The 16,744-nt window shown below is 31.8% G+C and overlaps 1 protein-coding gene across 1 annotated transcript in view; it reads right to left on the bottom strand.

The window, feature by feature from the left end:
• Window positions 1-365: 365 nt before the first annotated feature.
• Window positions 366-16,744, bottom strand: part of LOC110019067 (AP-4 complex subunit epsilon) — a 38,350-nt gene continuing 21,971 nt past the window's right edge. Inside the window, exons 6-12 of the mRNA XM_020716605.1 lie at window positions 16,094-16,291; window positions 15,886-16,017; window positions 14,282-14,338; window positions 14,068-14,184; window positions 11,940-12,017; window positions 4,188-4,331; window positions 366-1,732 (exon numbers count right to left, since the gene is read on the bottom strand). Coding sequence (XP_020572264.1) covers window positions 749-1,732; window positions 4,188-4,331; window positions 11,940-12,017; window positions 14,068-14,184; window positions 14,282-14,338; window positions 15,886-16,017; window positions 16,094-16,291 — 1,710 coding nt within the window. The 3' untranslated portion in view covers window positions 366-748. The remainder of the gene's footprint in view (window positions 1,733-4,187; window positions 4,332-11,939; window positions 12,018-14,067; window positions 14,185-14,281; window positions 14,339-15,885; window positions 16,018-16,093; window positions 16,292-16,744) is intronic.

The following is a 16,744-nucleotide window of genomic DNA, read 5'->3' as shown; positions in this document are numbered from 1 at the left end:
AACAGGAGTGTCTGAGATATAACCAGAGATGAACAACATAACTCTTCTTGAGATATATATAAATGCCTCCTTATTTCTCTTATTTTGCCAAGAAAAATAACCATGCTGATTGCTGATAATCATTGCAATTATAATGTTCCATTTACACGATTTGACACCAGCCAATGATGGACATTTGATGTTTGTTGGTCACCAACATTATCAACTGATACTAATCTTTTTTATCACCCAACCTCCCCCACTATTAGCTGAGTAGCTTAATCAATTACACACCAGTTCCTGAACTTACATATTCCACATCAATTAATCATTGTATAATGCATGTCAATGACCAACATCTAACATTTATTTACAAAGAACAGAACTGAAAATGAACAAGATATATTTATGAAAAATACATGACTTTATTACAGAACGTTGGGGCTCACATAAACAGCCCATCCTTCCCCCAACTCCCACACAATGAATATAAAACCCTGTTCAACCATTACACTTCCGCCATGTACAGAAATAAACAATAACTGTAATCACCCATGGCCGCACAAATAATTACTCCTAATTCTTGCACTTAGCACCACCTTTCTAAGTTCTTCCACCAAACAAAAAAAATTAAATCTACAAACCTCTTCGCAATAGAATCCGCCAAAATTTCAAAAACACAAACTTCCTATGCATGGGATTCTAATCTAATTACAGGTTTGTGTAAACTGGCCGACTAATCGGAATCATAGAAGTTGAAATTATTCTTTCAGCCCAGCAGGTCCCTGAATAAATTTGGATTATTACCTGTAGGCGTCACGCCAACCTGCCGTGCAACAAAATCCTTCTCCAAAGCATCTCTGATATTTGGACCTTTCTTGTTTGCCACCACAGTGTTAGCTTCTTCGGAGTTCTTAATAGCTGGAGTTACAGAACTGGTGCTCAGACCATATAATCCCATAATATCTTGTGACTCTGGAACGGCAACAGGTCCAACGAGTTCTTCCAGCTGCTTGAATGGATCTTCAGATGGGGGGATTGAAGGAGAAGAATCAGTGAAATCGAGCAAATCAGGAGCCGGCGGAGGTGTAGAACCAGAGATCTCCTTGGGAGCTTCGGTTGAAGGAGGTTTTGCAGATGGTTTCTCATCATTTGGAAAATTAGCTCTGGATGATGACTTGTGGGTGGTTGGAACTTTCTTTTCAGATTTTGATGATTTGCCGAAAAGAGAAGCAGCTAATCTCTGTTTCTCAGATGATATTTCAACTTGTTGCCTCCTGTGATTGTATGACAAATCTCTTGCTTGTGAGGTTTCGGTAATGGAGACATCAGAATGTGTGACTCCATTTGCTGTTTTATTATTGGTACCAGAAGCAGAAGATGAAGGAGTTGGAGAATATGTAGACTTGCCCCACTTAGTTGGCACTCCACCAAGGCGAAGTTTAATTTCGGAGTTTGCTGACGGATTGGGATTTTTGTTAATTTCTCGTGGATATGAAGCCTCGGAAACTGGAATGGTATTGGTGATTTGTGGCGGACGTGGGACAGGAGATACGATTACTGGAGGTAATGGTTTTGGAAGTTCATATGCTTCAAATCTAAGACCGTGGCCAGCATGTTCATGCTGGTTAAAGTTTTTGAAAGTGCCAACATCTGAGAAACCAGACCTTTCACTTTCAGGAATGTAGGGCTGTGAACCTTTCTCAATGGATTGTTGCACAAAACTGTTGAGAAATGACAAATTTTTATCAACCTGTAACATGATAGCAAGCAAGTAAGCTGAAGTCGAGAATATTGGGGAATGAAACTGAAACTAACATGTCAATTTTAAAAGCATATAAGTGCCCCCCCCCCCACAAAAAAAAAAAAATTTCACGTGTCCTTTACATACATACCACACAATTCTTATGTATTTACATATCAAACACCTGAACTTTAATATTACATACATACCATTCAAATCTTTAATATCACATAAAAAATAACACTTTAAAAGTAAGCATGCCTTTTCATGTGTTGTTTCATAAATATTTTGTCGAAAAATTATGACCTGAATTCTTTAAACCATTTTTTGACTCAATGGAGGAAAACGATTCACATAGCGCACCCCAATTAGTAAGATAAAGGCTTAACGTTGTCGTCTTCGTTGTTGTTATCGTGAAAAATATGTTGCCTATCCTAGCATGTCAAGGTGATTTAAGCGTGCCAAAGCTCAATGACATAATACATGAAGTATCAAGAAACAAATGAATAGATCAGGTTGATTCTTAGCAGATACTGTTTAAATTTGGGTTCCAAAATACAACCAAGATATTGGGTCAGATATTCCGTAAAGCACAACTGAACCAACAAAAATATATACCTAACAAATTTATGAGCTAACATTCCACTTCCTTCTTTACTTGCACCCTAAACCAATAAGCCCGGCACATCACTTGCATCATAAATCTTTTGTAGCTCGAAAAATACCCCGGAAATTCCTCTCTCAATTCACTATAAACTTCAGATCAAATATATCCAAAACAAAGCATTTCCTTTGAAATAAGGTTTTCCCGCTCTTCTAATCGAAAGGGGATTCATTCTTAATTACAAGTTCAACCACATCGAGCTAGCCCAACAGAGTAGTGTTGGGGAATGAATGTTACTAACTGAAATAGCACTATCTATCCTCTTTGCTGACTCCATTAAAAACTAAACACTCAAAACTAACTCTTCCCTTCAATTGCCACTGTTGGTCATAGAAAGCCACCTCTGCGAAAACCTCTTTTAGACACACCACCATCATCCTGTGATTTGCTTTCAGTAGAAGAAGCACTGTGTATTGTTCCGAGCCTAGATTACTCACCAAATATTATTTTACCCACAGAAAATTTGGAAGGTTGTAGCCACCAAGGGTCTTTGCCCTGAATCTCTTCATCAGTTAGGAATTAGTTAAGTTCTTGCCTCGTTAACTTCAAGCAAGCCTATTCCCTTTGCTTTCATCAAGGCTCCACCTTAAACTGCCTTCCCTTTATTTCTACCTCACCAGTCTAGGAATCCATTCATACTTGACAACATCTACTCTTCTCTGCTCAAGAACTTTAATTAAAGTTAAATTCAAATGCTAATAACTAGCTGATCAATTTTGGCCTTGGTATTCTGTAAGTCTTTTTAATGGAAAATGACGTTCCCTTGCATAGAAGCTAAGTTAATCAGTATAATTTGCTAGCATATCTCCTAACGTGGAATGTTTGCACTTGCCATGAATTATAGTTTATAGCCTCTAAACGTGTTTAATGAAATCCGGTCTTTGAGATGTTGCTTGTGTTGAATTATTCCATTGCTGGCGTTTTTACAAAATTAGCTTGTGATTTAATCTATGCAAGTATCTTTTTAGATAGGATACTATAAAATGTATGAGATTGTTTCTTTACAGTGCGTGACCTTGATTTTAATAAATGTTCCATAATAAAGAATTACTAAATTGTTATTAAATTGTTCAGAAGGTGAAAGAGAGAGAGAAACTTAGGGTCAGTTTGATTCTATTGATGAGAAAATGTCAACGTTCCTAATCATCTCCCATTTAAAAAAACAAACTCCTTTGAATGACTATTTTTTGAATCAAGACGATTGAGCTTTCATCTCAATAACAGCAACTAGGTTGGACGACAACAGCAATGGCATCATAAAACTGCACTGCTATAGATTAAGCAAGCCTACAGTTTTCTCGATTGAAAAGGTTCAAATACTACAGTTTACACCATCCGCTATTTTTATGTCACGAGTTGCTCAAATTAAATTTGAATGATAATCTGCATTCATTCAAATGAGACCGGCAGCTTTGATTCACCAAAAAAAATCAAATATTAAGATTTTTTAAAATCATTAATTGCACAATCTGATCATGTTTGATGTCCACCTAATCCATCTTAAAATTATATAAATTTTGTTCAGAATCAAAAGAAAAAGAACATTTCCCTGTTCCTGATATTGCCTCCATGCTTAAAATTAAATGGCTAAAAAAAAGAACCTTCCAGTCTATAGCACAAGAACTTCCAAAAAATAGCTTTGCATGCAACTAATGGTGATAAAGCAAGAAGGCTTGCATAAAATTGCATATTGACCATTCAATAACTTAAGAAGAAAATTGAAAATATTCTTTTGCATACATAGGTAAAAATTCAAAATATGTGTATCACATATAGAGCAAGCGAATGTTTAGTAGAGACCTCAATATCTTCGCAGCTCGCATCAAAAGGCAATGCATGTTCAACAGCACGAGTATCCAAACTCAATAAAGCTTGTAGCTCATATGCACGCTGTTGCAGGTCAGTTGAATGGGATGCTTGTAGTTCTTCAATTAGAGAATGACACTGCAATCAAGTAAACAGAAACAAATAAAATATATTAATAAAATATGATATACAATGGCGTCTAAGTTAATGAATCATATTAAACCAAAATAAGAGAAATAAATCTACTAATATAAATACACTAGGTTTTTTCAAAATCTGTCGGGTCAAAAGAATTTTGATGAAAACAAACATGATTTCAGCCTATAAATTTTCAGAAAGCATAAAACAGCAACTGTTATCTGATAGTTCGAGGGGCCTAACAAAAATAAGATGGGCAAGAAACAGAATTTAACAATTTTAAGGCTTTTCAAGCTGACAATCTATGCTTTGAGTACACCTATGGTAATAGAGTTCACAATAGTAATGCGGTGTTCAGTATATAGCTGTAAAAAATATTTCATCTAGTCATGTTGTTTCCGTTATAACTCTAAAACGTCTAATCATCCCAATAAAACTGATGAAGAGAAGAAAAAGCTGGTGTTAAACACAAAACAAAATTGAAAAACTAAAATGCTACTTCTGCTCATTTTAAACTGTCACTATCTTGTAAATAGCAAAAGAAAGAATTTCAGCAGAGCAGCAAAAAAAAATCAAGAGAAGAAACATAAGAAGTGGATAAAACAAACAATGGATATATCAACTGTGAATGAAGTGCCAATAAGCATTTTCTCTGCAGCATTGGGATTTATTACCTGTGCGCCTTAAACGTAGATTAAACTTAGATTAGATGAAATCGGCAAACAAGTTAAATAAAGCTTTTATGTACTTGGATCGCACAGTATAGAATGTGGGAAATAATCTAACAAAAAACCTAAACAATAGAATTTCAGATCTAAAAAACTGCAAATAAAAACTTACTTACAGTGTGCTACCTGGATCAGTGGCCATAATTAATGAATTTAAAACAATACAAATTTTAAAAATTTATCATTTCACTGTATTCTAAATATTCCCTCAAACCTTCAATGTTGGTTTTTTTTTGGTTTAAAACGAGTCAGTGAAAAAAAAAAACCCAAGAGAGAGAGAGAGAGGAATACTTTGTATGGCCTAGCGAATCCACACTGATGAACATAAGAAGGTCGACATTCGATCAAAGAACAAATCTTGCGCACTAAGATAAGCAAAGCAGTGATTGAAAATTTGAGGTCAGTTTTATTTTATTTTGTAATATTCAAATTTCATATTTATGAAAAACACATATGATGATATTGCCTAAAAAATGAGATGTATTTCCTATTACAATGATTTTCCTTGGTTAGTTTACTGTTGATTACTTTTCTAATTTGGCTCTCAAATTAGTCCAACTAATCTCTCAGATTGGTCCAGCAAGCTCCATTGGTTCATGCTTTGGCTTTTATTTAAGTACACCACCGAAATTTTGTTATAAAACTTTTGTTTTTGACCTTAAAGAACTTTGGAAGTATTATTGGACATTTTTAATGTATGACAAGTGTATACAACTCTTAATCAAGAAACTTGTTCCTAATTAATTCTTGGCTGCGGCTAGATGGTTCACAGACGGATTTCATGGGATGGACAACCATTTCGTGGGATTTTCATGGCAAGTTGTTGTTCCTTCATTGTTTCCACAGAGAGTGGGTGTTGTACCACTTTGATTTAAGTGATCTAGTGGTATTTTGAAAATGTCTACCATAGAAAAATAAGATGAATACAAATATAGTATGATCGCATATAATATACATATTGGCTAAATAAAATTTCCAAGTCCTTCAACTATGTGTGCCAAACCCTTCATAAATTGCGCCATTATGGCTATCAATTTTCAGGAAAAGTCATCTTATACCGAACTAAGGAATGAATGCCCATGTTTGGTATGTCTTACCTTTTTCTCTTTGTTCTTCACAATTTAAGCTTGGTTTCATAAGTGCTATTTATTTTAAGTCAAAATTAATAGAGCTCCATTTTTTTTTATTGCAACATAAGTTCTAATCAAAATGTGGTATTTTATTTTACAAAATTTCTTGTGGAATCTCCCCAGTAAAAGATCATTTAAATATATGTTATGAAGGATTTATGTATTTCTCGTCTACATCAAAATAGAGCTAATGATTGTTTAATCAATAATTTTTTAAACCGATATATGAATATGATTTAACAAAATTTTATCCATCGTAACATTCAATTGTATTAGGAACCCTAGATCCTAATATGTCTTGCATAAAATTGACATCAGAGCTTAAAGTTCACATGTCAACTAAAAAAATACATAAGGCTTTGTATAAATCTTTTGGGCATCAAGTAAGATTGCTAACATTATATTAGTAGGGCTATAATGCAATCGTGATTAATGTCCATAAAGGGAAAAAAAACAAAATCATCTCCTTTGAAGCATGTCATACACACACCAATATAACAATGATGTATGGCTAAATCTAATCTTACTGAAAAAAAAAACTTCACAAATATTCTTTGAGCATATCTTAAGCCGAAAAAAAAAGGTTTGCAGTTTTCTTCTAAATCTGCATTTAGTATTTTTGAATCAAAACGTGCATTTACATTAAAATATGTTACCAAAATGAATTATACTTTAGCAAGGGTTAAAATTTGAGAATGAAATTAAAGTAGCATGAAAACATGCATAAACATGAACTTCAATAAAAACTGAGTATACTCATGAGTGCGAAATAAAATTAATCACATCTCATGACTTATCAATGAAAAGCGTTTCTATGATAAATGATTAACTTATATTGATTTTACTTTTTTTTGCTAGTTTTCTAATATACCAATTCATAAACAAAAATGCCATAGAGAGATTTGTGTTATAATATTAGAGAATTCATTAATGATGAATGCCTTAAAAGAAACTTGAAATTTAAAACTACATCAATTTGGTCAAATATAAAAGTACATAATTCCTAAGAATAAATAAGCCATCCTTGATCGATGAGAGTAAGGTGTTTACACTCCCATTTACTTTTAGATTTGGAGTTATATCACCCCTCTCCAAATTGTACTTACTACCAAAATTTTTTAAATGAGAAAATTTCATAGCAATGATTCTTTAGATAACAAAAGGTTTGTCAATGCTGTTATTTGTATTGTATAGATTTCCAAATCTTCTTTGGATGTGGTATTACTCAAATATATTGTCATTATGATCTCTTTGATATTTTTACCATTATTTATAACATCGGAATCAATTTGTACGTCAAGAATGATTCAAAGAGATTTGGGAAGTCTTCACCCTTTTTAAATTTATATCAACCGGAATAAAGTAAATGCTATATGCTTTTAAACAAGAATTATTAATCTTGCTTATTTTTAGATCAACAATACTAAAGGAAAAAATATTATAAAAATTGATAAAATTCTTAAAGTGAAATCACTGTCCAATTAGAGATCATGAGCTTAATAAGACGAATTTATTTTCATCAAAGGATATATTTAAGCTATTTGGATAAATCTTTTTTAAAGAGATTGCCCATATATATTTGTATATCTGTGATGTGTTTGCTTTCAACCTTTTTCTTTTGTCTACTAGAAATTAGTTCACGGCCTTAATTAGTACCTCACGCCATGCATGATGCATATTAGCATTTTAGGTTTTTCATTACTTCATATTATATTAATCCTTTTTCTGATTTGCATAAAAATAGTTACGAGAAATTGATGGTTAATTATGACAATAATAAGTCCATTACTTGTGTGAATATCAAATAATTGATGAGCTGCTGATACTTCTCAATCCTAAAATGTTTCCTTCAAGAGGACTAAGAAATTATCTACTAGAAAGAAACATATAAAATCATACATATAAACATATAGAATGAAAAAACAAATTAAAAATTCCGAGAGATTTGAACATTAGTCCAATCTTCAATATTTCTAATTTGAATTTATTTAATAAACTTGCTACAAAATTTTGAATATCCAATCTTTTCATCTCCTCTTTGTAAATTCATTTCCAATATCATGCAAGGCAACTATACATTCCTTGATCATAAACTTTATATCTTAGGAAATGAAATTCTGCACACTATTGTTATTGGATTTTGGAGATATATTGTGCATCAGCAAGCCGAGCTATATACAAATATTTATGGATATTATATTATATAACACAACAATTATGCCCTAGTTTATATGATGAATATCAAATACTAAATTCATCAAAGCGAATTTTTTAATTTTTTTTAGTTCTGGAAAATGTGATGGATTTATGAAGTTCTACCCTTGTCAAAAAAAAAAAAAAATATAAATTTCTCCCCTTGTCAAAAAAAAAAAAAAAACTTGTGTGTAGAAATATTCAAATTACTAATTTGATCATTTGAGAACTATTTACCTTTAATTATTTTAATGTTTTTCAATTTCAATTTATTTGAATTCATACCTATGATGATATTGTTTATAAAAAACTGATGTATTCTCTACTATAGTGCTTTTCGTTGGTAGATGTGCTGTTAATTCCTAATTTGATGCTTGAGTTTGTCCAATCAATCTCCCTCATTGACCCTATCTATATTGATTCACGATTTGGGCGTCTAATTGAGTGCACTACAACAACTTTGCTATAGGGCTCTAGTTTTACAGAAGATGGCAGCAATTGCATTCAAATTTCAAGCAAGAATTGGATGGAATTTAGGAATTTTCTTGTTCTATCATGGCTGCTTGATGTTGTTTCTTCATCATTCCATAAGGAGTGTACAGGGTAAAACTTCCAAATTTCAATGATTTAAATGTCTTTGAAACTGCTGACCTTACAAAAAATTATATGATTATGAACATAACACTTTAGGCATGAAATAAACATTTTCTGGCTATATTAAATTTCTAATTTCATTTAGAGTTGTGTGTGCGTTAGATTCGATGTTCTCTTGAGTACAGTGTAAGTGCGATGCCAATTTTAGGAAAAGCATTTCTTTGTATGAGCGTGAAGCCTAAATTATTATTATGTTTGCTGATTTCTTACCTTGATCCTTTATATTTTCATAATTTTAGCTTAGTTTGCAAATATGATTGACTTTAGCTGAAACTAATGCAATTAGTTTTTTTTTTATAGCAAAAAATTTTATCAAAGTTTTTTCTTTTTAAAGCTTTCAAATTCGTTGCTGAATTTCATTAATTCAATGATCATTAAATTATTAGTCAAGAGTGATTTTGTGTATTTTATGGTTTGCATCATAATAAGGCTAGTAATTAATCCAATTACTAATATCTTAAATTAGTGTACTTCATCCATTGAATCCTTTAGCTGAATTAGAAACACTAACCCCTAAAACACTTGCATCAAACAGCCCCAGCCATAATAAATCCCATTCTATAAACTTTGGGAACTGAAAAAAAAAGCCCGAATCATAAAATTTAATTGTGAAAGAAGCATACATGATAGTATACATAACAATTAACTATGATACGAATAAACCATCCATGAATTGCAAAATATCATACAATGCTCAATAAATGATAAAAGAAATATGCATAATCATAAAAGCGAAAAAATGTCCGGTAGATCTAATTTTAGAATATGTAAAAGATATGATACAACTGTATTCGCCAATTGTATCACCCCAAGTTCATCAACATAGTCCAGTCATATCCCTAGTGCAAAAATACCATAATATTGCTTTTTGGATGTGAAATTTCACTAGTGTTGTACTTAGTCAACCAGAACACAGATTTGCACACATAATGACAAAATGTTAACTATTAAACACACACAAGATAAACAAATACAAATCAGCCTCAACCATAATTATGGCCATGATGGAAACAGTCCAATAACATTAATTGAAAAGAAGTAAAAGGGCTCATTTTCCCAGTTTTTGACTGCCAACTACATTTTGCAGTGTGGTTTTCACAATGATTTCACTTTAGCGTCACTCGGATTTCTACCAATGAAATTATATATACTTCTAGAGCACTATCTTAACACCTAAACCAACTAGTTGGCAGATAGATTATTTACTATATTAGAATTCATCATCTAAGACTTTGACGACTTTTAGATATCTGTTTTTCATGATTCCATTCTTTCATTGAACTTTTGATCTCAACCTTCTGATTGCAATCAATTTATTTATTTTAAGGTAAAAAAGTATTTTCCCTTTGTGGGGCATTTTGATAAAAAAGGATTCATGATGGATAATGTAATTAAATTTTCAATAATAAGGGTTATTGGTTGATTTATCTTGGGTGTAATGCAATAACTTTGTATGTACGTTAACATTTTTTATTATTTCATAAGAAATTAATATAAAACAAAATTTCAATGTAATCCAAATGTCTCAAAAACTTGTTTTAATTGCAAAATAGATATGGGCTAATTAGACATATCTTCTTTACTACATTCATTCGATCATCTAATCATATTCATGCTAGCGTATTCTTCAGTCATTCTCTCTTGGGCATCTTCTAAGCCCTGAAAGACAGAAGAATGTGAAGACCGATGTCGAGAAATAGCACTTTGCTGATTACAAATCATCTACTTCCCTAATGGTAAAATTTTGCTTGCTTTTCATAGATTCAGTATATTTTTCATCAAATTGTATCAGTTGGTTTCAGTCTGTTAAATCAAAACAAAGTTCCAAATCTTGGTTTCTTAGGCCCCTTTTCCCTCTTCTTTATATATATATATATATATATATATATATATATATATTTTTCTCATCTCTTCTCTATATTTCCTTTACTCTATATTAGTCTATAAAATTGTATTCCTTTTTCTCACATCCGACATCAAGTATGGAACTTTGAATAATTTTAATTTGCTATTATTTTCATCACTAAAGTGGTGGGAAGTGCACTTCCATCCATAAGGGCGTAAGGACCTACAAGGGTATTATTCTTCAATCACATGCACAGATAGTAGACAAGTTAATTATTTTTATATAAAATCAGAATATTCAATTAAAAAAAGCTTTATTGATTCTTTCTCTTGTTTTTTATTAGAATTAATCTTTTATTCAAGGGAAAATAAAATCTCTCAAGGTCCATTGTGAGAATGATTTGGAATATCCCAAACCTAATATCATGGTATATGCTTGCAAAACATAACGGAGGCAGTCAATCAATGTAAATTGATCCTGATTGAAAAATCAGTTTCACATATAATATTAAGCTTTAGAAAATATTCAACTGCATGCTAACACTCTTAGTGATACTTTTAACTATAACAAAACTTGTCTAACAACCATGAAGGATAAATTTTTGTATATCCCAAAATTGTTAAAAAAGACTGATGTCGTATTTCTGAAAAAGTTTTGAGTGTTGTAATTTTTAAAATTCTGGTGTCCAAAAATTTGTAGAAATCTGACAAAACCTCTATATTGTTGAAAAACCCTCAGAAAGTTTTGCGACTTGATAAATGTTGTACTACTAGCTGAATTTGGATTACTTTAATCCTTAAGGATAGTACCAAAAGTTATATTTAATAATTTTTTTACGGTTCATTAAATAACTTGGAATTGCATTGCATGCAGATATATGCAGCTAAAGTATTGCATATAGCATCTTTGCTAGTTTTTGATGGCTTTGTTAACAATTTGCCCATTAAAGGAACCTTGGGACACTGCAAGAAGAGCATGAAGACCTAGTTGCTGAGAAACCCAGTAACTAAAAACTTGATGTATAGTAAAACAGTAAAAACTATTTTTATAAAGATACCTCGGGCAACATTTCCAATTTCCTCCCAGCAGCAGCTTCAAATGCACAGATTTTCATGATACCCGTTATTGCATAAGCCTGCAAAGATATATCATAATTAATAGTCTTAAATTCAAAAAAGAATTCAGATACCGCAAAGGAGAAATTATATCAACGCAATACCATAATTCAGGAAATAAATAACATACAGAAGCAAATTTCTTTTTCTAATGCCCAAATAAACAAACTACATATCACAGCAAACTATTTCGGTTAAGAGGCAGAAATCAAAGCTTGAAATGTTTTAAGTTTTCTTGCAATGTAGGCAGAAATCAAATCAGTGTTGACATGAGCTGCAAATTGAAGGTTGCTCTAATTCTGCAGTTATCATTGGAGGTAGCTTTAGCAACTACAGATTCCAGATAAACCTAAGACATCTATTATCAATTCCCAAATATATACCAAAATGAATAGTGAAGATGCAGTGAAATACTGATCGGAAATCACAAGGAAAAAATCCAAATCAAGCAAACTCAGTCTTCCTTCTACAACGATGGATAAAAAGCTTGTTTCTATTGCCTTAAAAGTGAATCTCTTGAGAAACACTTTAAAGCTCAGTGAAGTTCTTCCAAATCATTTAGAAGCCAGCACTTAAAACTTAAAGAGAACCTCTTCCCAAATACTACAAAATTATATAGCATAATTTATTGCATCGTAAGTTAAAGGTTCTCTGTTTGAAGCTTAGGGGACACGCTGAAACATCGCAAGCTTGTTCTTCACAAATTCTAAAGCAAAATGTATTCATCACATCCCTCCTTGAACTAGGTACAATTTCCACACCCTGTATAGGAGAAAAAGTTGTTATTCTTCTAGCTCTGTTTCTAGATCAATTTCTCTAATAAACATTTCACTTTGCAGGCATAACTCTCCAAATTCCTAACTGTTTAAGATTGATCTTGTTTATAATGATTACAAGCTTAAACACATGTGAAACTTTTTTAACATAATCTAATCATTATTTTGCAATGAATTACCACACTTCTTTTTTATCCCTAGACATATACGTGGAATTCACTGAAGATTTGTTTTTCTAATTTCATCGTTCGACATATGCAATCCAAAATATAAAATTAATTATATCTAAGTTAATGAATACAATTAAACTCATGATTGTGAAGATCAGATCAACAAGACAACTGAACAAGCTAGCCTATGATTAAAAACCAAGGTTAGGCACTCAAACCAGGTCAGTCATGGTTTAAAAACTAAACTTTGCAGAAGACTAACATCAAAAAAAAAAAAAAAAACCAAGGTTACACCACTCAACCCATAAAATCAAGGCATGGTGAACCGATTTGACTAAAAATTACAACATATGGAGGGTATTGGAGTGCAGTAATTTTTAAGCATATTTCTTGTATAAGCATTTTATTTCATTATAAATTAAATATGCATATACATATTATCACTTATTTGCATTGTTATTATTACAACATTACATTATTTAAAGAATTTTAATTAAGTTCATAAATTTACATCATTATAACTGAACCTTTGATTGGATCCTGATTGAAAATTTGAACCTTTCCTTTCATCAGTTTAATGTTCGGTTCAGCTCTAAAAACCTAAATTAAACTAAAACACTCATGATACAGAATAGTAGCGCACATATACATGGCAGTTCACAACATTATCTCAACAAATGTGTTTTGAGTGCAAGACGGGAACATGGAAGGAAAGGTAGATAAATAATGAATTAGAATGCTCAATGAAAAGAATGGCTGTAATACAATATACTTTCGATAATTCAATATGAATAACAAAAATGCAAAGCACAAGCTTCACCTTCTTAAAAAAAAAGGATTAGTGAATATTGATAATAATAGATAATGAAAAGATGAGAAGAAAACCATAGTAAGTTTTTTATGTGCACCCCTCTGAGCAAATAAAGCAAATTCCAGCAAATCTCCTAAATCAACCAAAACAAACCCTTGCAGAGGAAGAGAACACCCAGATCAACCATAGGAACATTTAACCACTAACTTGTGAGCATGCAGGTCTTGTGAGTCAACATAAAAGTGGCTAATCATAATTTTATGTCCTCATACCGGAGGGAAGGACGACAACCTGACTTTGTCTAAAACTATACCTTTACAGTGATGTCATTTGGATGGGCCTCTATTACGTCACATAACTTTCCAATCGTATAAGATGCTGAGTAACTGCCATCAGCAGTACCATACTCCCCCAGTACCCAGCATATGACCTGCACTTCAATTCCACATCTTGAAGTTTAGAGAAGAAAGGTTCAATGGTTGAAGGCGCAACATAATAAATAAAACATGAAAAGTAAATTTAAGTACTTGTAGGAATAAAGATGGAAGTTTTGGCTCGCCAAGTATACCCAAATATGAGGTAACCTGCAGAACATAAAAACTTCTGGTTTAAACTCCCAATTTGTCCCTATCAGGAATAAATTGTTAATGAGTTTTATAAGAACATTAGTTGTAAAAAGTGAAATAAAAAACAATAACCATCAAGTAATTGCAACATAATATTGATACTATTAATTAGAAAATATAACAATATCCAAAAATGCAAAGTTATTAGAAACAGAAAAATAAATGATGAAAACGCATCATAAGAGTGGAAACTTGATCATGGCAATTTGTGTCATTCTCCCCTCATCTGTCCAGGAAATTGATGTTTTATCTCTCCATAGATGTAGAAGTGTCCCAAAAGAGTAGAGAGAACAATAGTTCGATCAAAATAAAAAAATAATGAAGGATTTACATAATACCACTCAATTCTTGCATTTACATTTCTAACAACTAAACTTTAACTTTTACATATATGCCACCTTATCTATGCATGAAAAGGTCATTTCACATTTTAAAAGAAGGTGCATTTCACATTTTAAAAGTTAAATTTGTGGTGTTTTTTATGTGATATGAATGATTTGAAAGCTACAAATGTAAAAAAGCAAAGTTTAGGTGTTAAATATGTAAATACGTGGAATTGAGTGATATGTATGTAAACGCCCCAAAAAGAATAAAGTTCTAAGAAACCTAGAAATACCTATTTAAGTTCAATTTGTGTATTAGATTTCATTATTTTGTTGGTATTATTATAATTTATGTTGTTAAGTTTGTTAACATATTTGATAGTAATTTATTAACAATTTGTTAGCAGTGTACTTTATCCAATTATGATAATAGAGTTTTGACCCACCAAAGAGAGTTTATGACAACAATTAAATTTTGTTGTGATTGTAGAGACCATTTTTATTCCTCTATTGTAATCAGTCACCAAGTGGGTGGCTTGAAAAGGGAGAGGCAATCTCTCTGTTCAAGAGTGAAGCTTGCTAATTTTGTTACTTCTATTATCTCTTCATCTTCTGCATCTCCTTTATTATCTTGTCCATTTTTTAGATGGGCCAATGGTACTGGAAAACTTAAAAGAAGCGAAGGAAAAGTAAAGAAGCAAAAAAGGGAAATATTGATTTCTTCAGACATAAAGCACATCACAAAATTGAAAAACGATCCTTGCAAGCTTGATATGTTTGAAGGAATGTGTAAATGAAGACTTATTCAATGTGCCATTGTATTGATTATGTAAACATAATATGGAATTCAGTAAATAAACATGCAAAAAAATAAAAAAAAAAACCTTTACAAGAAAAAGGCATCACTCTAATGAGTAAGGTTCAATGTTTAGACCCAAAAGTCCATGTTAAAGTGTTTGTTTATCATAATCCGTGAGTTCACTTGAAACATCTTACACCCAAGAGAACTTTCAATGACAGCCCAGTAACATGAATTCTGACATAATAACAAGTATATGATTTTCACTAATTTCTGGGACAAGCAACAGATACTTTATCATAATATAAAATGCAAAAACATTGAAGTGTATTAGAAGTTAGTTTGTCAATTTGCAGGCAGAAAAAATCATCAGAAATACATACAGCTGATGATCTTAATTGGCTATCGGCACCTTCATCATCTTCTCCAAACCCTTCAGCAATAAGCCTCATTAGGTTGTGTGCCACTTTTACATTTACAAGATCACCTGCATGCTCAAAGACCCTATTCATAGTCTGGACAATAAATTTTGTTAGCGAAGTAGCAACAGCTCAAATGGATAAAAAATAACGTAATATCAATAGGTGCCACCTGGATAAACCACTGGTTGCTCGGAGCAAATTGTTCAGCAAGCTCAACACAACGTGAAGCTATTTCAGTTTTATAATGGTTATCATTGATGCTAATCATGTAATCAATCATCCGATCAACAATAACTTCAACATTGGTGGACTTTGTCATCTTATAAAGTAACTCAAAAGTCTTCCGCTTCAATGTGTCATCAGGATCCTGGTCAGACGAATATCAAAACATGACTACAATGTTCGTAACAGTTACTGCAGAAATTATATCAAGAAGAATAATAGAAATAAAAAAAAAATGTGGCATGCTAATTCTAAAGCATTTAATAGTAGCAAAATATAGGAAACAAAACTCTAAACATTCTTCCTAAAATTAAAAAGATGTAATTTAGAAAGAAAAGGACATGCTCAATACAATGAATAGAAAGAGTCAATGAAAAACACCAAAAGAGTAAAACAAAAGTATGAAATTATAAACAACACATCCACAACTTAAATATACCACCAGCTGACACATCAAACAGAATTAAATAGAGAAAGTATTGACAGAAAAGATCTTAAATAGTTGGTTGGAACACAGCAAATGAGTTAATGATTATAAGAAAACCAACAAAGAAACAAAAAAGCAGCTTAGAATCCATACCAGACAGATTTAAGTGGA

The sequence above is a fragment of the Phalaenopsis equestris genome, unplaced genomic scaffold, assembly GCF_001263595.1.
Source record: "Phalaenopsis equestris unplaced genomic scaffold, ASM126359v1 Scaffold000044, whole genome shotgun sequence".
NCBI classification, from domain to species: Eukaryota; Viridiplantae; Streptophyta; class Magnoliopsida; order Asparagales; family Orchidaceae; genus Phalaenopsis; species Phalaenopsis equestris.
This window is presented reverse-complemented; position numbering and strand designations above follow the sequence as displayed.